This window comes from Haplochromis burtoni, unplaced genomic scaffold (genome assembly GCF_018398535.1).
Source record: "Haplochromis burtoni strain Fernald_Lab_line unplaced genomic scaffold, NCSU_Asbu1 Contig_18, whole genome shotgun sequence".
Taxonomy (NCBI): domain Eukaryota; kingdom Metazoa; phylum Chordata; class Actinopteri; order Cichliformes; family Cichlidae; genus Haplochromis; species Haplochromis burtoni.
In genome coordinates, this window is record NW_024582379.1 from 2,540,009 (window position 1) to 2,566,024 (window position 26,016).

General features: G+C 40.1%; 4 protein-coding genes across 5 annotated transcripts in view; 2 read left to right on the plus strand and 2 right to left on the minus strand.

The window, feature by feature from the left end:
* Positions 1-19,172, plus strand: part of LOC121814111 (guanine nucleotide-binding protein subunit alpha-14-like) — a 48,006-nt gene extending 28,834 nt beyond the window's left edge. The window contains exons 7-9 of one of the 2 annotated variants that reach the window (XR_006054088.1): positions 1-455; positions 4,707-4,709; positions 18,740-19,172. The gene's annotated coding sequence lies outside the window, so the exon portion shown is untranslated. Of the gene's footprint in view, positions 508-4,706; positions 4,710-18,739 lie in introns of those variants that run through there. The other variant, XM_042218358.1, reaches the window with a different exon arrangement.
* Positions 1,140-4,049, minus strand: LOC121811876 (vacuolar protein sorting-associated protein 13A-like; the record flags this gene model as incomplete). Its single annotated transcript, XM_042218355.1, is given in 8 exon segments — positions 1,140-1,263; positions 1,419-1,464; positions 1,655-1,818; positions 2,991-3,066; positions 3,229-3,342; positions 3,439-3,520; positions 3,650-3,795; positions 3,902-4,049. Coding segments are annotated over 8 exon segments (875 nt in total), but the record flags the coding sequence as incomplete, so codon positions are not given.
* Positions 10,650-20,517, plus strand: LOC102296530 (guanine nucleotide-binding protein subunit alpha-14). Its single transcript, XM_042218356.1, has 7 exons — positions 10,650-11,453; positions 16,617-16,801; positions 16,917-17,071; positions 17,225-17,365; positions 18,076-18,205; positions 18,293-18,446; positions 19,201-20,517. The coding sequence occupies exons 1-7, from the start codon at positions 11,333-11,335 to the stop codon at positions 19,389-19,391; spliced, it is 1,077 nt and encodes a 358-aa protein (XP_042074290.1). The 5' UTR covers positions 10,650-11,332; the 3' UTR covers positions 19,392-20,517.
* vps13a (vacuolar protein sorting 13 homolog A) overlaps positions 20,465-26,016 on the minus strand; it is a gene marked incomplete in the record, with an annotated part of 47,549 nt that continues 41,997 nt past the window's right edge. The window contains 4 exon segments of the mRNA XM_042218354.1: positions 20,465-21,480; positions 21,581-21,655; positions 21,760-21,883; positions 22,849-22,934. Of these exon segments, the coding sequence (XP_042074288.1) occupies positions 21,430-21,480; positions 21,581-21,655; positions 21,760-21,883; positions 22,849-22,934 (336 nt within the window).

A 26,016-nucleotide genomic window follows, 5' to 3' on the forward strand; every position in this document is an offset into this window, starting at 1 on the left:
GATTTCAGCTCTTATTCCACCACAAGATTTGTAATTACTTAGCTGATCTAATTAAGTCCTTCATCATACAATCGCTGCACGGTACTCATTTTTATGGAAGTGTTGAAATAGACTAAAAATACTCAACTGACACTATATTAGGTACACTGTGCTGGTACCAGGTTGAACCTCCTTTACCATCAGAATTAGTTTAATTCTTCATGGCTGAGATTTAAAAGGGAGCTGAAAACATTCAGCAGGAATTTTGGTCCACATTGGCAATCATTAGTCTAAGCTCCGCCCCTCCCTCCTTGATACAAGCCCACAAGAAAGTCACCAAATTTGTTCTGCATTAAAAATCCATAATTTGTTCAAAATAAAATAACTGATTGTTGTTGTTTTTTTAAACACATTTTTAATCTTTAAGTATCAAGACTTAGAATTTCAGTTTTGGTTTGGTGTTTTTGGCTGACAAGGTGAACCATGTGTGGTCTTCTGCTGCTGTAGACCATCTGCTTCAGAAGATGCTCATTCTGCATACCTTGGTTGAAATGAGTAGTTAATTAACATTAGTTACTATATCATCGTGTCTGGTCATTCTCCTCTGACCTCTGTGAGGACTGCTACTCACAGATCTCTTTTTTGAAGTTTATTATCTTCCCAAACTCTTTGGCATGAAAGACTGACTTCACTCTCTCCTGCAGTGGAAGGCGAGGTTCAGTGCAGAAGTAATAATAATAATAATAATAATAATAATAATAATACTAAAGAAAAAAATCACTTTTAAACAAAGACAGCAGCAGTGGAAATGCTCATCTCCGGGATTCAAAACAGGGCTCCACAAAGCAACAGCTGACACCAGGGCTGCTACATCCAAGTTTTATACAGTCTGTGTTAAGCTGTGGGCTGCAGCCCCCTGGTGGGAAATGAAGGTACTGCATGTGAGAGGTATGAAGTCAAATCTTTACATTAGTTACAATTTAATTTGAATGTAACGCTGTTAATAGATAGTCAAGTACAAGAAGTACATCAGAAGATTAAAACAAATGAATGAAAACAAAGGACAACTCAGGGCATAAACAAATTCAAACAGGACCTATCTGATTACACACTGATGCGGCAAGTGCACAATCACATAGCACAGACAGAAATAACTGTACCTCTTGATCCCTTGGAAAGTGCTGCTGGCCATGTCAATAATGCCTCCTGTTGGTCGAGCTACTGCACCAACCAAACCTTTTCCAACACCTTTAAAAAAGCCCGCTGCCCCCTCTTTCTGGGCCCCTGCATAATAACACAAACACTGCAGCTTAAGTTCAAAGATCTTCACGGCCAAATGTCAAGTGTTCAATGGAAACACACTAACAGAACACGTAGTTTTTTTATGCCCTTATTTTATTGGACTAACATGTTTATACTTGTGGTCAGACTCGTCTTACCTTTAATAGGTTTGGTAACGATCCCTGTGATCCCACTGACAAATCCCTGTGGGAAAAGGAAGATAACACTGCAGAATAAATGACTCATTACAGCCGTGCATTTTCTTTCAGACTAGTTTGCAGTGTTGTTGTTGCTAGTCTTACTACTTCCTACATCCTGCATTAACTGCGTGTTTCCTGCTGATAAACAGAGAGGAGCAACTTAAAAACCAAAAAAACCAAACAGTTTTACATACAGACACCAGTCCTTTTCCACCCCTGGTCAGCCCCTCTCTCAGACCGCTGGGCTGTTTGTTCATAGCTTCTCGTCTCTTCTGCTGGTACTCTTCATCCATTGTCATCGCTGCGACACCCTTTGCCATGGCACCTGTTATCCTGGAGGCTGCACCTGCAATACCGCCTGAACAACAAACATGATTCGTTACCTGAGAATATTTTTTAATATATCTTAAATGTTCATGTCAAAATTGTGTCAGTGAAAATCTGAAATTTTAAGGGCTCCAACATGGTGCTAAAAAGTCTCAGATGTGTAATGAAACAGCCACAGTTCACTGTTAAAGGCAATATAATGCTGAAATTTAACAGATATAACACTATATTAAAAACACATGCAGTAAAACGACAAATGCTCAGTTATTACACTTTTCAAATTACAGCCCTATATAGCAGCCATGAACCCATCCCAGTCAATCAACGTGTATAATGACAGCAGATAAAGTGAGGACAGCGTGCAGGGCTGTACAAACTCTTTAATGACCTTCATTTCTTTTTAGTTATTTTTTTCATGTGGTGATGAGCGATAATTCTCCGAGCTTTATTAAGTTTTTTGTTGGACATTTACTGCTTTTTAACTCATTTTCAATCTAGTTTCAGATTATTTTCACAGGATTATTTTTAACATCTGATAAGCTTCTTAACACTGATGTCAAGCATATAATGACACCAGGCTAAAGGGATTAAACAGTGTTGTTTCTACACATAATGGACACTTTCAATTAAATTTTATTTTTAACCAGTTTGTTACCAGCAGCCTCTCACAAAAAGCAAATGATTTGCTCAATCTATGAAACATGGCGATGATAACACAGTTTGACAGACACAAAATAGCTGAAAACAAGTGAAGGAAACTGGACAGTTGGGAGGGACAAAGAAAGAAGTGGCAGGTCTAAAAGGCATGCCTCCACTTAGGCTGGACCTCAACGTAAGTGAAGCAGTGTGGGATCATCTTTACAGAAAACAGAACAAAAGACAACCAGCATCTAAGGAAGAGCTTTGAATGTCCTTCAAGAAGCCTGGAGAACTATTCCTGAAGACAAGGAAGCTGAGTAAGAGAGTTCAGGATGTGATAAAGAATTGTAAAAACTGTTTTTGCTGTACATACTGTATTTCAAAATACAAAGAAATGAGTGCAAGACTTTTGCACAACACTGTACTTAAATTTAGAATAAAAGATAAATTAAACATAATTAATTTTTGAATTAGAAATTCCAGTGATTATTTAGCAGTTTTGACCTGATCCTGTTGAGCTAAGGCTGACTCTGTACTACCCCTTTAACACCATTTCATGCTTACCTACAGCTCCTCCCACCAGCGCCTTAACCCCAAGAGCCATTCCTTCAACAAACTCCTCAGGGCCCTGGATGGCTCCCTAGAAGAAAAAAAAAAGAACAGTTATTGTGAATGTTAACCTGAATCCAATGTGGCCATATTTTCTAAATTACACAACGTAACTATTCAACAGGTTTTATAACGCACTTCAAAGCTAAAAGACCCAGTTGAACTTGTCAATAATTTTATTGGATATCATTACCTGATAGGGCTCATAAAAGAAAGCCTCCACCCCTTCTGACAATCCTCTGATCAGTCCAAATGGGTTTCCAAGAACATCGAGACCCAGCACCAGCACATACATCTGCTTAATAGCCTTGAGATACACATAGGTGGAAAATCAAAATATCAAAACAAAAGAAGACAAGACAAATTGCCACTTGTCTGGTTTCATTGTGCTTGTATGTATTACCTGCTTAGAATAATGTCTGAGGACCTCCCACTGGAGCTGCTGAGTGGTGTAGAACTGGTAGGTCAATTCAAAAAAGGCCAGCCTGAAATAAATGTCACATTCAGCCAAGAAGCAGGGTTGGAATCACCAAGAACAAGTCACATGGAAGTAATTTAATGCTAATGGATGGCACATGCATGCTGTGTATTTAAGCCTTTTTCTGTATTCATACTTGAAGACAACATCCTGCACATCAGTGAGCGTCGCGCCGATACTCTTTAGCAACAGATTTAGCGACTGCACAGGGATCAGTTCCGAATCTCTCTTCTGCTTCAAGCCATCCTCTCCGCCTGTGCTCAGAGAGAAACTCAGGTGCAGCTGACAAAAAGCACAAAAACATCAGCAGGCGTTACTATGGCAACGGAGAAATCGCAGAGATCAGTTCAGACACTATTTGTTTGACAGAAACTGCATTCGCACACACCTTAATGGGGGAAATGTGGAAGTACTCGTAGAGGCTGATGGGAGATTTGTCAGCAGCAGAGACATGGTTCAGTTCTGTCTTTATGTTCGTTATGTCCTTTTCAAACAGTTCCACCTGGAGCATCAGGAGAAAGGCACAACAGCTGTTGAGTTAACTGAATTATAATCATAATGCAATCTGAACAGAAAGGTAACTTTGTGTGTGTGTGTCAAGGCGTGTAGCCAAAATCAAATAAAATTAAAAAAAAATCGAATCAAAATGTATTTTTAAGCACATTGAAAAACAACATGGGTTGAGCCAAATTGATGTACATAGTAGAGATAACATAGTATACATACATAGTAATTACTATAAAAGACTAGTCATAATTGAAAGCTAGAGAGTACAATTGTGTTTTCAACTGGGTTTTAAAAATGCTGAGTGTTGGGAAGACCTAAGTGAAGGGGCAGACTGTTCCAGAGTTTGGGTGCAGTGATCACAAAAGCTTGTTCACCTCTGTCAAAAGGAACTTATCTGCAGACCTAAGTATGGAACGCCAGGACTGACATAATGAATTAATTAAATGTCCGTAATTACAGAAAATAAAACATTTAAAATACACAAACCTCCTGAGCTGACATCCAGGAGGGCCTAAATAGTCCTTTATGGCCTTCTTTCTCACTTATTTCTTCTCTTTGAACAATATTTTCTCCATGTGTGGAGCTGACCACGAGCTGCAGCATGCAGACGCCATGTGCGCTAGCATAAAGTGGCTGGGTGGAGACCCAAACTGCAAACAACTGAACCCTCGATACTTCACCACCAGAGGGTGCAAAAGAGCAAAATCTGGACATAAAGCTCAACAAAACATAAAATGCAAAAGACCGTTACACTCCCACCAATCACTTGTGATTTAAAGAATAAAGTATTGCCTATGAACTAATGAATGACTTTTAAATGAACTATTATGAATTATATTTAAGCAGAGTGCGGTGGAGAATCTTCTTCCCCTTCCATCAAAATGACTGTCTTCTAAATGGGTCTTTCCAGGTGAACAGGTTTGGAGGTACGTTTTCATTCTTTATCCAGGGTTGGATCACTCAGCAGCAATTTCACCTTGGTCACTCTTCCATCCTTTCCAGGGTACACTTCAATGATCCTTGCCAACTTCCACTGGTTGCGTGGAGTTATCTCATCCTTCAGACGATCATTGATCTTAGCATTTCTGTGCTCTTTGGTCCACTTCTGTCTGCCTTGAAGATTTAACAAATACTCTTTTTTCCACCTTGTCCAGAAAGTGTTGGCGAGTAGTTGAACACAACGCCACCTCTTACGGAGATAAAGATCTTCCTTCACAAACCGTCCTGGAGGTGGGGAGATGATTGTGGACTTCATGGTTAGTATGTGGTTCGGTGTTAAAGGTTCTGGGTTTGATGGATCACATAGCTGGTCAGTAGTCAATGGTCTGCTATTAATCACTGCCATGACTTCATACAGGAATGTCCTTAGAGAGGAGCTCTAAGGAAGAGTTGTCTAGCTGATTGTTCCAGAATGAGAACACTTCTTATGGTGCGAATTTGTCTTTCCCAGACACCACCCATGTGATAAGATGCTGGGGTGTTCATGAGAAACTCGCAGTCCAGTTTCCCTATCTTGGCTTGATCCATCTCCTTAAAAGCTTAAATATACTCATTTCTAGTGCTGACAAAATTCGTGCCTTGATCGCATCTTATCTGTACCTATGGCTTAATCTAATGGCTATGAACGGACGTAAGGACTTGATGAGGGAATCCGTAGAGAGGTCATCAAGCATTTCAAGATGCACTGCTCTGGAGCACATGCAAGTGATTAGCAAGCCATAACGCTTTAGCTCCTTGTAGCCTTCTTTTACATAAAAAGGACCGAAGCAGTCCATCCCGCAGTAGGTGAATGGCGGTGTTGTCTCCATCCGATCCTCTGGGAGGTCTACCATCTTCTGCTGCTCTGTGTGCCTTCTGAACCTTCTGCATTTTACACATTTATAGATGTAAGATGACACAATCTTGCTGCATCCAAGAATCCAGAATCCGTTAGCTCGAAGTTCGTTCATGGTGATGCCTTGTCCTTGATGGTATGTCTTCTCGTGGTAATGTTTGACCAGTAATGCTGACACGTGACTGTCTCTTGGCAGGATTGCAGGATGCTTGACATTGGGATGCAAAGCTGCATGTGTTAAACGTCCGCCTGCCCCAAGAATGTCTTGGTCATAACTTGTGTAATTTGTTAACCTTGTCTTTGAACTGCATCACATCGTGATGTTGCAAGGTTTTTATTTCCTGAGCAAAGGCTGTTTCTTGAACCATCTTTATGATTGTTAACGCTGCTTCCTTTCTTTCTTGTAGGTTACTGATGTCGTGTGATCTACTTTAATGAACTTTTGCTTCTTTCACATAGCGCTTGAGTCTAGCAACTGCCTTAATCATTCTCCACCAGTCGGTAAACTTGTGTAGGTGATCTAACAGAGACCCTTGTTCCTCCACTTGTATCTTGTGAACTTGAACCTTCTTAACCTCTGCGTCACTGGTTGATAACTCTCCCACCGTAATTTCACAACTGGGTATGACTTTCTGCCAAAGGAGGTCTGGGCCTTTGAACCAGTTTGATGTTACAAGTTGTTCTGCTGTGATGCCTCTTGGGGCGTGGTCCGCCGGATTATCTTCGGAAGTTACTCCATTGGGTTGAATCTGTACTTTGTTTGATGCGTTCCACTCGGTTTGCAACAAACACATGAAATCTTCTGGCTTCATTGCTGAGGTATCCAAGTACCACCTTTGAGTCAGTCAAATACCTTTCTTCTGAAATTTTCATTTCCAATTCCTTTTTCAGCATGTCACCAGTGCACACAGCAACAATGGCCACTGACAACTCAAGCCAAGGTATAGTTGTGACTTTGGTTGTTGGAACTCTCGATCTTCCCATCACCAATGAGCACTGAACTTCACCAGATGTGCTTACTGCTTGAAGTTTGTAGTGCTGTGCCTTGAAGTTCGAAGGAATGTAGCATCTGCGAACCTTTACGTCTGCAAGGTTTCCCAGGTCACGCAACCAAGACTCCCACTGAGGTTGAAGACCGTCAGGTAAGGTCTCATCCCAGCTGAGTTTTTCTGGACACATTTGTTGCAAAATCTGCTTTCACAGCAGAATGAAAGGTGACACAAACCCAAGTGGATCGAACACAGAGGCGACTGTGGCCAATACTCCTCTTCAGGTGAGTGGTTTTTCCTTAACAACTACTCTCTACTGAAATTGATCTGATGCGACACACCATTGTACGCCAAGTGCTCTTTCCATATGTACTTCACCGAGTGCCATGTCTAGATCCTTGGCAGCTGCAGCACATTCTTCCTTCAGAAGTGAAGCTAGAACTTGGGTGCGGTTTGAGATTAACTTGTGCAACCGAAGTTTGACATGCTGCAGAGTTTCCGTGCTTCATTAACAAGCTGTATTGCCTGATCTTCAGTGTCAACACTTGCTAGTCCATCGTCAACATAGAAGTTGGTTTTGATGAACTTAATGGTTTCTTCATCAAAACTTCCTTCTCCTTCAGCTGCAAGATGCTTGAGGCTGTAGTTGGTGCAACCTGGAGAAGATGCTGCTCCAAATAGGTGTACCTTCATCCTATAGACAGTGAATGGAGTTTCAAGGTCACCGTTCTCCCACCACAAAAACCATAGGTAATCTTGGTCGCAAGCATGCACATGGAATTGGAGGAACATGCATTCGATATCACACATGAAAGCCACTGGACCTCTTCGGAAGTGACACAAGACTCCGAGCAAGGTGTTTGTTAGCTCTGGACCAGTCAGGAGATGGTCATTTGGAACTTGGCAGAGGCATCGAAGACGACACAAATCTTTCCGGGTTTTTGTGGATGATACACGCCATGGTGTGGGATGTACCAAACTGGTGTTTTGTCAATGTGTTGCTCTGGGACCTTTTCGGCATCTCCATGGGCTAGGATCTCATCCATGAATTTCTTATAGTCCATGTAGTTCTGCTTGTTCCTCTTGAGCTTTTTTTCTAAACATTTGAGATGATGAATAGCACATGCCTTGACTAATGCCAGTCTTCATCTTTGTTAGAAATTTGAGATCTTCTTGAGAGACCTTTGTATCTTCTGGTGCTTTCTCAACAAAGTCAGACTCCAACATCTTTTGGACCTCTGTGGGAGAGGTCATTTCCTTTATTTGAGTTCTGTAGACATAGTGAACCTTGTTGGTGAGGTTTGAAGAGGGCTGAATGTCAGGCACTACTTACTTCACAATGACTTGGTGACTTACTCCGAAGGCATCTCCATAATTGAGACATGGATTGCCATAACCTACAATACTCCATCCCAGATCAATTCTTTGTGCGAACGGCTGATTTTCCTTTCCAGACACAACCTCACGAGGAAAAAATGCTTGGGGGCAGTTGTACCCAATCAGCAGACCAACATCACAGCTTTGAAGTGGAACGATCTCACTTGCAATGCATTCGAGATGAGGCCATGCCTTGGCTGTTCCAGGCGTTGTAATGTAATCTCGGTTTGCAGGTATAAAATCTCTGGCATAATTGGCAAAAGTTGGCCTACCTATTACTGGCTGAGGTTTTAGTAGAGTTGTGGCTGAACTAGGGCTGCACACTTTTGCATAAAATGAGAATCACGATTTTTTGGCTTAGAATTGAGATCACGATTCTCTCACGATTTTCTTTTCCAGTATAAATATTTATTGCACTTATTAACTGCACATCAACTTCGTAACAGTTGAGACTGAACATAAAAACAATAAATAAACATAAAAACAACAAATGTCTCACAGTTTTGTTGTTGCCGCAAAATGTTGTACTGCTTGAAATTCCGTCTCCACCGTTGCTCGACACTGCGTGTATAGAGCAGGTAGTGCAACAATAGAAAAATAGTTGCGGGACGGCACTGTGTAGCGTTTGTCTAGGGTGTTGATCATTTTCCTAAATCCCTCGTTTTGCACAGTGTTGATGGGAGCCATATCTTTGGTCAGGTGATAAGTGATAGCCTCCGTAATTTCTTTTCTGCGAGTTCGACGGGTATAGGGAAGCGCTGTATAAGGTTCCCGTTATTGTGTTTGGGTGGTTGACCGGGACGGATTTTCTCCTGTCACTTTCTCGTCATCCCTGACGTGCTCTCCGTTGTTTTTTCCCTGCTAATTTTAGCATCACACGGCACAGCTTCTGTATCACGTGGTATAAGGCTCCGCCCTTGTCATTTGTTGAGCAGGAAGAGTGAGCGCTTGTTTTCATGCAGAGTACGTCCCGGATCAAAATGCGGTACAATCGTCGTCGTTTTTTTTTTTTTTTTTTTTTTTAAATCGTTGTCATTTGGAAATGAGATCGCACATAAGTATGAATCGAGATCGCGATTTTCTAACGATTAATCGTGCAGCCCTAGGCTGAACCACATAAAATATATCATTAATTTTAATCTCCCCAATCAATTATAATGTTATGTTGGAATGTTGTTAAAGAGGGTCAAAAATGTTTCAACCCAGTTTGTTTTGCAGATTCTGTATAGCAGCTTTAATATAGGGAGGACACAACTTCCAGATTGTGTGAGTAAAATCAGGTTTTTTCTCTTTGTCAGTTTAACAGTTTCTGTTGTGCCTGTCACTGTTCCCTGTCTGTTTTCTTACCTGGTTCTTCCTGACCTTGTACTTTCTCCTCACGTTCCCTCTTTCCTCTCTCCCTCTTTGGACTGACAATCATACACAAATAGATTGTATTCAATTAGATGAAAAATTACATTAATATGAAAAAAATACTATTAAGATCACTAACAAAAAGTCCTCTCTCAGTGTACTTTCAACCAAAAGGCAAATAACCAAACCACATGAACATCTAATGAAACACTGATCCAACATTATTCTTGATTGACGGATCATTTGATTTTACACTTTTACCTGAATGTGGCTCCTTTTTTTGAAAAAACTTCCTTATATCCATTATGAACCTGGCTGTCTCTCTGTCCCACCCCACACACAAACACACACACACACACACACACACACACAGGAGTTATAAGGTTAATGGGCATTCAGTCAGTTAGCTAGTTAGTATCCATTTCAAACAGGACAGTGGTAACAACAGTAGGCTACGGACAATTTTAAGTTTTAGATTTTAAATAGGCTATATAAATTTCAATGGGAGCAACAGGACGGTCAAAAGTCGCTGGTTTTACTATAGAGCAGGACGGATTGTAGGGTAGCAAACATCGACGGAAAAGTTTTCAACACTGCAGGTTACCTGGATGTAATGTTTTTCAGCTAAAAAGAAACATGCCCTGACTCCTACCTAACTATATAAAGAGTAATTGAAGGTAAAATGCAGCTAATATGTCCTGTTTTAAGCCAGGCACTACACCTCCGCTCCGCTGCGTCTCAGCCGTCATCGCTCTGGCAGCAACGGCGCTAGAGCCAGAGCAGGGGAGGGGCGAGCTGGAACAAACCATTTCTTTTTGGGGGGCGGTGGGGGGGTATCTATACTTTTGTTGTTAAAATGTTACGTCTCAACCAAGTACTGTATGCTTTTTATATTAGTGTGTCACACAAACAGCAAATATTGTCATGAAAGTAAGAAATCTTTGGGGGTGCTTTGATTAATTTTGGCGGTGCTAAAATCGCACAGACAGACAGACATTTTGGGCTAAAATCGCCCCTGCGAGAAACACTCCTAAATCTTTGGCAAACGAGGTTCTGAACTTTTCGGGTGGGCCAAGGTCAACGTTTAGGGAAGAACAGGGGCTGAATAGTATGATCTTTTTTGATCATTTATATGCAAAAAAATTAACGCGAACCATGATTTAATGTCATCAAGACTCGTGAATTACGAGTGTGATATTATAGAAACTTCCAAGGAAAGCGAGCACAGCATGGAGCACTTCCAAGAATGAGCTATGGCACTCCATGTCCGATTAAAACTCATCTACAGGTGAATTCCTCATCGCTCACCGTTTCCACAGGTTGTGGCAGCGAACTTCCCATTTTATCCTTTTCTATTTGTAGCCGGTGCCACTCCCTCCCGATTCGTCAGGATAAAGCTGAAGTGTCGTCCAGGTAGAGTATAACTGCAGCACTTTGTCCAATAGGAACAGCTCGTGGTGCACCTTGTTGTACACCTCGATGCTTAAGTAAAACAGAGAGAGAGCTTTGGACTTACCCCTGAAATCTAGCACTTTATATTTTAGCAGCAAACTTTTCTGTTTCTGTGGAAGTCAAAGGCGCAGTTTTGAAGATGCTCTGTGCCTTTTTGCGTCTGAAGTTGTGAAGTGCAAGAGGGGGCAAAGGAGTATTTTTTTAACACGTCTGAGTTTCCTTTTTCTTTTTTTTCTGTCTTTAATCAAAGCCTGCGACACTTTTACAGCCGAGTGGTCGTTGGAGAGCAACCTGGTGACTTTCAGCGATGGCTGGATGCTGTCTTTCAGCGGAGGAGAGAGAGAACCAGAGGATCAACGAGGAGATTGAGAAGCAGCTGCGGAGGGACAAGGAGGACTCTCGCATGGAGCTCAAGTTGCTGCTTTTAGGTGAGCATCACTAACCTGAACACCAGCTCGGAGGGTAACTGACTTCACGGAGTCCTCCTCATTCTCCTCGTGCTCTGCTGTAAATCATTCAAAAGTTTTATCTAGATTGTAGTCATAGATGTTCTTTTCCGGGCAAAAGAAAAGCTTTAAAACATTTGCTCTTAAAGTTGTTCCTCTAGCGGAAGGATCCAGGCGTTTTCATTTTCAGTTGTGGGAGACAGCTCAAAATTTGCCATTACTTCACCGCTTCCTGGCCACGGGTATCGTGGCAGGTGGGACAGAGCTCTAACGCCTGTCGACTAGTATTCATTTAGCCATATGAAAGTAAAATGCACACTTTAGAAGGCAAATATATAATTTTATATACATTATATCCAGCACGCAACATTTTGTCATTGACACGTGTGGCTACATGAGAGGATTCAAGTCATGAGCAGCGTTTCACAGTTGAGGCGCACTGGCTTTCCGAGAACATCCAGGGTATGCGCAGCCGCGCGCCATGGCACTGCCATTGATTTAAGCGTGGTCGGGGGTTTGAATCCTTGAATACTTTTTGTCTGCTGGGGTTGCTAAGTTTCCACCTGGCCACAGAAACACACACACTCTCTTCCTGGGGGGGGTGGGGGGGGGCGCATTTTACTGCAGTAGTGTGGGAGCACTTCAGGAACCAGTCGCCATCCACGCCTTGGTCAGTGGTGTATTTGAAAGCCATAACTAGCGTTTCATGCAAAAGTCATGCAAATGCATCACGGAGCACGAGCTATTGGTTTTTACCAACTGTTCTCTTAGCAGATCATTTCACTCAAAACACAGCGTTATGTTTTTGCCCCCAAGCCAACATTCATTTGCTTTAAAAGAAAAACATTTTCGCAGCTCACTGTAGGCTGTTACAGACAGCTGGACTCCAGCAGTTTTGTTTAACGCATCACAAAGGTAGTTGAGAGAAGTCAAAACGTGGAGGGACTTTCCAGAAAAAAGGATGACCCTGAGGTCTCTGTTCAGGCTGAAAGAGTTTCAAACATAAGGCCCAGGGCCCAGAACCTGGCCATCAAAGAGCCCAATCCAGCCCCCTAAATAAATGGTAAATGGCTTGTATTTGTATAGCACTTAACTTAGTCCCTAAGGACACCAAAGCGCTTTACACTACATTCAGTCATCCACCCATTCACACACTGGTGATGGCAAGCTACATTGTAGCCACAACTGCTCTGGGGCGCACTGACAGAGGCAATAACTTTGGATAATGTGGTAAATGCAAAGAAGAAGGACATAAATGTTATTATTCAAAGTGTATTTTATGTCAGTCTGCAGGATAGTCTGGGAAATAAACTGCTTTTTTTCTGTCATTTTTAAGCATTTCATCATCATTCTCCTTTCTTAAAGTGGGAGAACAAAGAGTCACGTTGGAGTGTTTCTGTTGCAAATGCGTTTGTTTTTCTCATGCCGTCTGAGCTATTTAATGTATACTTAAATGCCTTTACACTGACGGTGACCGAAAGTCTCCTTATATTTCAGTCGCATCGCTATAAGTGCAACAAACCACACGCGTGTCCGCCCCTCCCACACTTGTTCAGTATGCCTACTGCTGTACTGTTGAGCTGCTGTTAACTTCCATTAAAGTATATCCGGACATCACTCTCTGTGCCCCACTCTCTGACCGGAGTTTAAGTCCTGAAGGAGCTATCATCCCACCATCCCAGAGATAACTCTCTAACAGACAGAAAAAGGAATGATTTGGAGGGTTTTCTTTTCCAGGTAATAAATCTACTGCTCCAGCCCACTAAGATCAAACAGGGCTCTGTGTGGGCCACAGTGTAAAAGGAGTATGACAGCCATGATCTAGAAAGTAACCTTTTGTTACCTGGTCAGAGTGACTCAGCTCTCAGTGGATTTCATTAGGATGGTCAGAGTCAGGTCTACTGAGAGTGCAAGAGATCAACACCTTCACTTTCTGCCCTTTTTTGTCAGAGGCCTTAAATTTGACTTGAACAGCTGCCGACTTGCATACCGAATCATCACAGCTCAGTAGATAGGTATAGTCAAATATTCAGTATGTTAGTCGTCTGTGTATAAATAACTCAACTTTTTATGCCTGAGAAGGAATAAGAAGAAGTATAAACTTATATGATCCTTCCTATTTATGGGAATGATAGCAATATTTATCTTACTTTCAAATGACCTGCCAATTACCCACACACACATAAAAGTGCATTCATACCTACACATGATGTGCATACAACAAACATATGCAATTATACATCTATACATACATGTATCCTTACATTCACCTACACACCTACCCACGCTACAGGATCGTTATCACAGTTGTGATAAATAATATTATTTATATTATAATATTTATACTATATATGCATATAAATATGTTTAAATGTATACATGCACATGCGCACACTTACAAATATGGATATACACATACCTTTGATATATACCCTCAAATATCAATACATACATTTACATATATAGACACTGAAATACTGTTTGGTTCTTCTTTTTGGAAGAAGTGTTGTTTTTTCTGTTATTTTTAACTGGAATATGTTTGAATGTAGCAGTAGATCTGCTGGATCTTGTTTTGTTTTTTTTGTTTGTTTTTAAAAGTCAAATTTTGCAGATTAGTGACTTCTCATGTTTTTTGTTTTGTGCCTCTGCACAGTCGTTGCCTAGCAGGTACATTTCAGTTGTGACAACAAAAAAAACCCGGAGAGGACAGACTTTGACAGTAGCCGTTATCTCATGACACTAACATCACATTCATTCACGCGGGCACCATCACCTCGTGTTACAGCGTTCCCCAATTGAGGAAGTGTGCAGGTATGAAGCTGTGTCGTACATGCAAGCTGGGCACACACGCACACACCGACTGCCCAAAAGGTGAAACTCCCCACCCATCCCTGCATAAACCCACACACATACACAAACACAGCAACCTCCAATATTCAGGTCTGTTAACAAACACATTTGTTTACCAAATCGGCTGTGCATCATGTGATCTCAATGAGAAAATTACGAGCTTTTGCTGTAAGAGCTGAAGAGTAACATGGCAGAAAGGGACTCTGTGTGTGTGTGTGTGTGTGTGTGTGTGGTTTGCATACCTTTTAATAAGAACGAGTAAAGTATGTTTTAGTGAAATATAAGTTAATCGAAAGACCTTTTAGATGGAGAGCTTGAGTCCAAATACACACCGAGTCTCTGAGTTATTAAGCGTGCATCTGATCCTGTCACTCAGGAAAGGTTTCAGGGTGAAAAAGTGCACCGTTCTTGTTGAATTTATTATTGGAAGTTAGGAGGGCTTTTGTTTTATTTATTTTTCCATCTGACCAAAGGAAGGTCATTTTTCAGAAGCAAATTAAGCAAGGTTGACTAAAATATTTTATTCAACCAAGTGAAACTAAAGCTATGAATGATATGTTGAATTTTATTTCGGGCAATTTGTGATATTTAAACTTCCTATTCTCGGATATTGGCGAGTGTCCCTTTGGCAGTCAAATATACATTCAAATCGTTCAGCTTGCGTCCCTGCGTGGACAAGCTGGGTATTGAGAGTTGTCACAGAACTTGTTTTTATTTCTTTCAACTTATCTCTTAGTAAAAAGCCGGTCATAAAAAGACAGATGGGTCTTTAATGTAGCTGCCAAGCAGCTGCCAGCTGGCATACAGTATGCAACACCTGTGCAACATCACACGTAATAATTCAAATTTGGGTCTTTTTTAATGTAAATATCATAAATATTGAGTTGCAGTAATAACTCACCAGGATGCAGCTCAGTAATATTTTAAAGTATATATAAACTTTATGCTCTTGCAGAAGGGGCATGGATGCATGACACTGGGCAGGGGTACATTTTACTGTATCGTAGACAACTTCAAGTTTAAAATTGTCACTGTAAGGAGGGATAGAGACTCCCATGACGTTTTTCGTTTGTGTCTTTGCAGCAGAGAGCTAAATTTGCTTGCTTGCAGTGGCCATAATATCTTCTCTTGGGATAAATGAAGAGTAGAAAATTAGGCTCGTCTTTTATCTTTAACCTGGACCAAATACCACCAGCAAGCTCTGATCAGCTGACCTCAAAGATCTCGTATTTGCATATGAATGTTGTAATTTACTAATACATGGAGGCAACTGACCATAGTAAACTGGAAATAAACCAGTCCATTTCCAATTTAATTAGCACAATTAAAGGCCAAACATCTAGCTAGCACTGACCACACACAACAACTCAAGGTTCAGTATCTTTCTCCAGGATAGTTTGGCATGCAGAGCGGAGCAGCCGCGGATCAAAATGACCTGCTCTAGCTCTTGAGGCACAGCCTCTCTGTTAAATGGTTCAGACCCAAAGTGATCACTAAAATTTTGGAAGTCAGCGTAAAGAAGAAAGAATCGGTGTCACATGGGACCTTTTAAGGACCTGTTGAGCAGCCTCACAGCCACATTCTGGACCGTTTGCAGGGCTTCTGGGGTTGATTTGCTCAGGCAAAGGAACACAGACAAATAATTATAGATGCATGACAAAATAAAACATCCCTCCACCACTCAAAGTATTATACTATAGGGTAATTGAATTTATCTAGTAAGTGTGTGCATATCAATACGTTTAATAAAACATTATCTATGTAGCTCTCAGCAGCACACATATGAGCTCCATATCAACCTGCACATAAGTGATGCTTACACATTTCAGTATTTATACTATAATGATATAATCTGCTTGTACAATAAGTACTCTAATTTTCTTATACTTAACATTTATTTTCTTCCTCTTTATAGCTGTAGTTAGACTAATGTTATTACTGGTGGTTTTGATACTTAAATACTTCTAGGTACTATGAGAACCTTTTGTCTGGCATCAAAATCAAGACAATGAAAGCAGTCGTAACTGACTCATCAGCATGATTTCTTTAAAATTCAGAAACATGACAATTAAAATGGTCAAATCCTGCACCGATGAGCACTGCTGAGAAACAGGCTGTCACGTGAATGCAGATTTTTAAAAACAGACCTTAGACATAAAACTGCATTCCCGTCTGCTCACGCAGCCAGCAGATGTTTACTTTGGTTTGATTTGCAGAATGTTAATTTGCAACGAGGCAAAAAATTGTAGACCAAATAAATCTATTATTGAGTTTAATCCTCAATGTGTCTCACAGGCACTGGAGAGAGTGGAAAGAGCACCTTTATCAAACAAATGAGGATTATCCATGGAGGAGGATATACAGACGAGGACAAGAGGAGCTATGCCAAGCTGGTGTACCAGAACATCTACACGTCCATGCAGACAATGGTCCGAGCTATGGAGGCTCTTGGTATATCTTTCACTGATCCCCAGAACCAGGTACAGGCAGACTGACTCTGTTCCAGTCCTTTACAATAAAGACTTGATGGATGGTTACCTCATTGTTACCTCATTGTTACCTCACTGTCTTTTTGTCTTCTCGGTGTCTCCATAGAGCCATGCCAGCGCAGTCCTGGAGGTGGAGGTGGATAAGGTGAAGGACTTAGATAGCAACCTCGCCATGGCTGTCAAGAGTCTGTGGGGTGATCCTGGAATACAGGAGTGCTATGATCGGCGCAGGGAGTACCAGCTGTCCGACTCCACCAAATAGTGAGAATTAGGCATTTATGATCTTTAACAGTGTGCGCAGATCTCTGTACTTTTCTAGATCAAATTTGGTTTACATTTTAAGTTTTCTACATGTTTTCTGTATTTCTCCTTTCTTAGTGTTTTTTTTTTCTCCCTGCATATTTTTCTTTTTAGCTATCTCACAGATCTGGATCGGATTACACAGCCCTCATACATACCTGACCTTGACGACATCCTCAGAGTCCGAGTCCCAACCACTGGTATCATTGAATACCCCTTTGACATGTGGTCTAAGGATCAGAATGTCATTTTCAGGTGAGGTGCATATTGACATCTTCTGCACTGCACAGAGTTTCATTTCAATTCAGTTCAGTTGAGTTTATATAGCATCAAATGACAAACAGCAGTCACCTCAAGGTGCTTTATATCTTAAGGTAAAGACCTTACAGTAATGCAGAGAAAGTGCCAACAATTAAACAACTCCCTTTGAAAAAGCACTTGGTGACAGTAGCAAGGAAAACCTCCCTTGTAACAGGAAGAAAACTCTAACAGAATCAGATTCTGGGAGGGGCGGCCATCTGCTGCAACTGTTCGGGGATAAGGTGAGGGTGACAGGACAAACAACACACTGTGTAAGAGAGCCAGAGATTAATAATAGCTAATGATTAAAGAGTGATGTGTAAAAGGTGAGTGAAGAAGAAACACTCAGTGCTTCATGGGAAGCCCTTAGCAGCCTAGACCTATTGTAGCATAACTAACAGATCACCTGATCTAATCCTAACTATATGCTTTATCAAAACGCAAAGTTTTAAATCTAATCTTAAAAGTAGAGAGGCTGTCTGTATCCCAAATCCAAACTGGGAGCTGGTTCCACAGAAGAGGGGCCTGAAAGCTGAAGGCTCTGCCTCCATTTCTACTTTGAAATACTCTATGAACCAAAATAATAGCAGCAGCACTGGAACTGGCCACAGGCATGGCACCGACCTCGAAGGTGGCGTGACTTTTCTTGGCTGCTTTTATGACAGGATGGTTGATGTGGGTGGTCAAAGATCAGAGCGGAGAAAGTGGATCCACTGCTTTGAGAACGTCACCTCCATCATTTTCTTGGTGGCACTCAGCGAATACGATCAGGTCCTGGCTGAGTGCGACAATGAGGTGAGAATTTAACGACACAGCAAATGATGATTTCAGTTTACATCCTCCTGGAGTTTTACATGTGCTTGATCCCTTTAAACATCTCAGAACCGCATGGAGGAGAGCAAGGCCCTGTTCAAGACCATCATCACCTACCCCTGGTTCCAGCGCTCATCTGTCATACTTTTCCTCAACAAGACCGACATCCTCAAGGAGAAGATCTTGTACTCTCACATATCCACCTACTTCCCTGAATTCACAGGTTAGACTGAGTGAATGCTCATCTTGATTTCAGCTCTTATTCCACCACAAGATTTGTAATTACTTAGCTGATCTAATTAAGTCCTTCATCATACAATCGCTGCACGGTACTCATTTTTATGGAAGTGTTGAAATAGACTAAAAATACTCAACTGACACTATATTAGGTACACTGTGCTGGTACCAGGTTGAACCTCCTTTACCATCAGAATTAGTTTAATTCTTCATGGCTGAGATTTAAAAGGGAGCTGAAAACATTCAGCAGGAATTTTGGTCCACATTGGCAATCATTAGTCTAACCATGTGTGGTCTTCTGCTGCTGTAGACCATCTGCTTCAGAAGATGCTCTTCTGCATACCTTGGTTGAAATGAGTAGTTAATTACCATTAGTTACTATATCATCGTGTCTGGTCATTCTCCTCTGACCTCTGTGAGGACTGCTACTCACAGATCATCTTTCACTTTCAGACTATTCACTGTAAACACTACAGATGGTTGTGTCTCAGTAAATTTGAAATACTCAGACCAGCCTGTTTGGTACCAACATTTAAAGTCACTTAAATCACTTTTCTTCCCCATTCTGATGCTCAGTTTGAACTTCAGCAGGTCGTAAAATGCATCGAGTTCCTGTCATGTAATTGGCAGATTAGATATTTGCATTAACAAGCAGTTGAACAAGTCTACCCAATCAAGTGTCTGGTGAGCGTATGTTGAATTTACTGACATATTTAAATAATATCAACTCTGAATTGCAGGACCTCAGCAGGATCAAGTAGCAGCTCAAGAATTCATCCTAAAAATGTACCAAGAACAAAACCCGGAGAAGGACAAGACGTTGTATTCTCACTTCACCTGCGCCACGGACACAGAAAACATCCGCTTTGTCTTCGTGGCCGTCAAAGACACCATCCTCAGGCACAACCTCAAGGAGTTCAACCTGGTGTAGAAAGGTTGCATACAGCACAGGAGCAAATGCATACAAGAGAAGACTTGAGGAAAGCCAAAATAGAAAAGAATCTAATTATCAATCAAGCTTAAACCAAAAAAAAGAAATTTGAAATTGTTTCATTTCTAACAAGGGAGATCCAAAAAAGAGAGAATACAAACATCCTGTACCAGACATACTAACATGAAATTGTGTTTAGATGCTTTAGTTTCCCTTGTAGTTTTTTAGTATTTGCTGTAAATGATACTTTACAGTGGAAATGAGAAAGTGAAAATTAGTAGCAAGTAACTGACCCGTTGTGTGAACTACTTATTTAAATAGACATATGATCTGAGTGCTTTAATGTATGTAAATGTATCCCCATGTAATAGTTTGACAAGGATGCTCTTTAGCCCGGTTTTGTGATTTCATAATGTTTAGAAATGGTTGCTCTAACACTGAGACGCATGTAAGTGCCTTATTTACTCAGGACAGTCAGCAGAGCCACGGAGTTCATAGAGTGTCAGATGTAAATAGTCTGAGATGTGCTTTGAGAAAAAAAATACAACTGTTTCTTCTATTTATGGTTATTTTCAATAAAGAGATATAATTATTTAATAAAGAGTACAAGTCAGGTGCCTGATGTTTTCTTGGTGCGAGAAATAAATGAAGACCGCTTTGAATTCAAAAAACTTTATTGAAAACAGCATGAAAATGCTCCCCGAAAACAAAACGATGTAAATGAAATTGAGTGATATTATATCGTGATGCGCCCAAGACCAAAATCAAATCTTTGAAATATACATCAGAGTAAACAGCAGCTGATAATAATAATTAGCATTCCTTTATTTTCAATATATACCTTTTCTCTGTATAATTCATCAGCATGTTTGGCATTGCATATGTGTGGTATAAAAACATAAAAATCACAAAATTTCATACTGCAAGCTCCTCATAAAGTCTGATGCCAGGATGGATATATACAGATAGACATCATATTAGGTCATATACAGCAAACTGATGCATGTAAGTACAGTATAAAAATAGCATGCATCTCTGACTCACACACTCAACAGTCTTTATTCTGCAATGTATAAAAAAAAAAAAATAGGAAAAAGAACTTTAAGGATGCACATTTTTTGAATTATGTGTACTATAAAGTCATACTAATTCATATTAGCATGCCTTTTATATAATCCAGTAAAAGAAACAGTGTGCAACATTAAATGTGCTACAACAATTACAGTTAATTTGGCCTCAGTGATACTCGAGGGATTTTTTCCCCCCTACCAGTCACTGTTAAGATTGACATTTCTACACCCAAATCCTCCTTTACATCCAGAAATGAAAGTTAAACTCAATCTCTAAAGCTACGGTAGGCAAAAATGTTTTTGGTGTCATTATGAAAGGGGGGGGGGGGTTGTCAACAATAGCGTTTGTGGGGGAGTGGGAGTCCTCTTCTACCTCTTCTTGGCTCTCTTGGGCAGTGACAAAGAGGTGGAGGGTTAAGAAAGTTTTCACCCGCTAGAGCCGGGGGTATCCACATGAAGCTCAAGGTCAACAAAAATCCTTTTTTAACTGTGCGTAATGTGCAAAATCCTGCGCTCATCTGGTGGGAGAGACTTGAAACAGAGGTACGAGCTGCAGGTGGAGGCCCGCTCATTCTTTTCCCCTTTCAAAGTTCGTCCAACAGCAGCTTTAATGTGTGTTTGATTAGAACAAGTACATCTAAGGAATCACAATCCTCCATTCGTACAATCCTTCAAGCAGGCAATAACAGAACCTGTTCGTAAACTCCAGCCTTAACGTTTTAATAAAGAAAACTATAATAAAAACAAAAAACATGACCAGGTGTAAAATAATGAATGCAAAGCAAAGTGGATGGAAATCAGCAATCTGTCTACATGCACACTGTGTCTTTCAGCCCCGACACACACCGACAGTCCACATCGTTTATTCACTAGTCACACACTGAGGGAAAAAAAGTAGCATGCAGTAAAGAAAAAAAGGCACTGGCACACACAGAGCTCGTGTGTTTAGCGTTTCTCGATCTTCAGAGTCAGTACTTGGGTAAACTCTCTCTTGCATCCTCCAATTTGGTGAGAACCCACTGAAAATAAATAATGACCAAAGTTAGAACTAATTATTTTCACTAGTCGTGTATCCCGACTGAAAGGAAATATCAGCTTGAGTCCAAATTGCAAACTTACTTTGGCTATCTCTGGAGTTTTGAAGTTTATTATCTTCCCAAACTCTTTGGCATGAAAGACTGACTTCACTCTCTCCTGCAGTGGAAGGCGAGGTTCAGTGCAGAAGTAATAATAATAATAATAATGAAAAATTTGGGTAGTAAATAATGGTAACATCTTTGTTGTTTGTTTGTTTTTACCTTGGCCTCAATGCGAAGTCGGCGGTCCTCTATAATGGTTGGATCCTTGGTGAACTCTTCAAACAGATACTGCCACTCACAGGTCAGCTGACCAAAAGTGCCTTTGGTCACAAAAAATATTCCTCTGGGAAAAAAAAAAGATGAGTGTTTAAAAGGAATGAATAAAGAAAAATTTAAACTTCATATTTCAGTTTCTTTATCCCCAAAACAATGATTTCCAGTCATAGGCATTAAAAAAGTAAAGAGACATAAGATGAAGCCAACATGCGAGTGCCTTAAACCTTAATCTGAATGCCACCAGATGGCGATAGCTGTGGTTGTAAAATGACTTTTGGTCCTATCTTTGTGAAAACAGCTTCCTGTCTCGACTGTAAACATTTTCCAGCTCAGTTTGTGGGTCAATCATTCATTTTGGTTTAACTGAATTAAAAAAAAATGGATTTTTGAATAAAACTTCAAAATGTCTTCCCAGACAGTATACAGCTTACTATCTCGTTACATCCATATTTGGCGGGATTTTTGCCTTTTTTTTTTTTTGTGGGGGGGGGGGGGGGGGGGGGGCGGTTTAATTGTTTTGTTTTTTTAAACCAAGACAGCAGCAGTGGAAATGCTGATCTCCAGGATTCAAAACGGAGCTCCACAAAGCAACAGCTGACACCATGCCAGCTACGTCCAAGTTTTATACAGTCTGTGTTACAGTGTGGGCTGCAGCCCCCTGGTGGGCAATGAAGGTACTGTATGTCAGAAGTATGAACTCAAATCTTTACATTACGTAGTTAGAATTGAATTTGAATGTAACGCTGTTAATAGAGAGTCAAGTACAAGAAGTACATCAGAACATTAAAACAAATGAATGAAAACAAAGGAAAGAATTTTCTTCACAGTTGATCTGAAAGTCTTGGTAGAAATACGCAAATACTATATAAATTTTACAAAAATTTTAGCATCCAAACTGATTAGAAAAGAAAAAATTATGCATCATTTGAACCATATCTCAGCTCTTGGTCATTATCTCAAGTAAAACACTTTCTTGAACAGAAGAAAACAAACAAAAAAGGGTAAAGAAAACCCCCCAAAAAAACCACTCACCTCTTGGTGATCATGAGGAAGTCAGATTCATTGACTTTAGCATGAGCAAAGTACCTGTAGCTGGCAAAACGTCCATTCTCAATTTTCTAAAAAAAAGAAAGAGACTAGAAAAATATCTGTCCAAACAACAACATTGAAAAATACGTCACTGTCTGTCAAAAACTGTATATAAAAGTAAAGGAAGCATGAGCTACCACAGCAAAAACAGTGAATCAGTATCTGCACAATAGTTTCCCTGTAACGAGATTGGAACATGTTGTGGGATTCAGATGCAGGACAGGATGAAACAAAGACGATGGCAGGTGGAAGTTTGAAATGCAAAGACTTTATTAAGAACAAAATATCAGTGAAAGGTTCCAAGTAATGACAAAAAAAACATAACAATGAAGGAAAAAAGTGTGATTATGATGACTTAAAGATGAACACTAATAAGTAAACTAATAAGAAAATGCCTGGTCCACAACAATGGCTTTTTAAAAAAAAATGCATAAACATTGCACTGTTAACATGCAGCTCTCAGATGACATTTCAGGATATTTAATTGAGAGACCTTTACAAGTGTTAGGACTGTGTTTTAGTTTGGACAAGAGGACACAGACTTTCAGACTTTAGTTTTCTGATTAGATCATACGAGTCAGCATGTGTGACCTTCACACAAACCTTCTCCAGCAGGAAACAAATGCATCAACCTTAATCATGAATGGTTAGTGGTCATGTGATACGAGGTTTACAGCCAAGTTGGACTTGGCTGAAAAATGGTGGCTGGAGATCATTTTTAGTTTGTTGTTGTGGAGCAGAGAAAAAAACAAAACAAACAAAAAAAGGGTGATGAAAAATAAAAAAAACACACAGTTAACAACAAAATATAAAAAATAATAAAATCTTCTAAACCAGTGACACCAGTAATGAAAGTCCCTACTTTGGTTCACTTTAATCTAACCAAACATGATCTCCAAACTTTGAGACAACCCTCCAGCACAGACTACACACAAAACACCAACTCTACAGCTTTCACTTCTGTCACTGCTAGCTGTTTTCACTCATCTCCCTTATCCTCTGAGCCAGATCTACGCCATTCACTGTACGCCACTTGTCTCTGCGGACATGACAGGAGAAAAGTGTGGAGGGTTAGATCAGACGGAAGGTGCGAATCTTTCTGCTGATAAGGCGACTTCAAGGTGACAGCCAAGGAAAAGTCTGGGTGACAAATCTGCAGTTTCAGACTTTAAAAGTATGGAGAGTAATATGTCTTAAAAGTGTTACAAATGCGTATGGTATGATCTACAACTGTAAACTAAGAAATCACACAGGAAGTAGAGATGTCCTAGTTTTCCAGTGGGACTTGAACACAGTGCAAAGTGCACTAAAGGCTTTGCAGGTAAGTGAAAGGTTTTTTTTATGTAGTTTCAGACATTTGTACGGACAGAAAGTTTTTTAAAAGAGAAAATGATCAGATTTGTGAAGCTGAACTTTAAAAAAAATGTGTCTGTAAATGAAACTAATTTTACTTGAGGCCAAATTACTTTGTATGTGTGTGAACTGAAGCACGCATTTGTGAATCATCGAAAGTTTCACACAATAGAAGTCATTTACAAACAATTTTAAAATATTATATCTGACCTGAAAAGACTAACAAGCATTAAATGCTCTTGGATCTATAAAAATGTAAATGGCTGTAAACTGGATCACAAAGCCCTAATGCAATAGCTTAAATATTGTTTGAGCAGATAAGATAATTATGGTGGACCTAAAAAGATGAAATTTGCCAGACTATCAGTTTAAACAGATCAGAATCCCTCCCAGCTTAGACTGTGATAAGCATTCCCTCTTCTCTCAAAGACACAAGGAAACATTTGGGAACAATCAGGAACACTGTGTTGAAGGCTTTTTAACAAAAGCATAAACATAAAACTGAAGAACCTACTCTGATTTATAGAACTATTACTCTATATGTCCTGGTCCTAATTTAAGCTGAAGGAACAACTCAGTTACTAACACATTACTACACACACGCAAACCTAAGCTGGTGAGACAGAAAGGTGACAAACTGAAGAAAGTCTTGAATGAAGATGAAGTTAGAAACACAACGATGAGACAGTCAACATGGAGCAGACTGGCAATGATGTGAATCATATGACAAGATTTAAAACCCTTTTTTTAGCTTTAAATTTTGCAGAATCTTTATAAAAAAGCACCAATTTGTCCACTGAAGTTATCTGGCCTCTCTTGTAGGCTGCTTTAATTTATCACCTTTCTGTAAATTTTAGGGAAATTAGGATTTTTACTATTAAACAGAATGTGAAACTTCAACCCACTCTATCCAACTCACAGCTAGACAACGTCAACAAAAGGGTAGAAAAATATCAGACCTGAAACACATGTAAGCTGCTCTGAAATGTGAAAATATGGAAAACATGATATATTTGGATTATATGCAGACATTCTGTTGATTTCTGGTGTGAAATACAGCAAATATAATCTTTTTTTTTAATTTCCTGTACCCTTTTATTCTTCCTTGCAGATTACAAGATTTAACCAATGCCGCTTCCTTTTAACCATAACTTAGTGATATAAAAAAAGAGACATTTTTAATTCTATCCATCTGTAGTGTTCACATTTGTAACAAAGTTGCTGATAAAGGTTCCTTCTGAAAACTTGCATGGACATCCTCATATGCATTAATGATGCACATGGACCAGCCTCAGTTTGTAAGCTATTCTGCAGTCTGGCAGCTTAACCATCGTGTTGAACAGATTTGTCTCTTACTTTCCTGGTTGTCAGTCTTGCATTGACCTCTCATTTCTTAATGGCATCTGAACACTGGGAACACGGTAGCTGAAACCTTTCTACCATTAATGAAGTATCACTTAGCATCAATATCGCATCCTCTGCCAGAAGAAGAGTTTTTCACAACACTGATGAATGACTCACTCAAGACATAAAAGTGAATCAAGTGGGAATGAGGGGCTGCTCATTTTTTACCCACTGGATTGTATTGACTTCTTTTTACTTCAAAAATTAAACAAATATGTAATTTGTCCAGAGACTGCCAAACCTATTCCTACAGGAGTAGTAAAACTTCCCCAAACAACAAAGGCAACCATTTAGGGCAGGGGTCAGCAACCTTTAAGACCCAAAGAGCCATTTGGACCCGGTTTCCACGCAAAA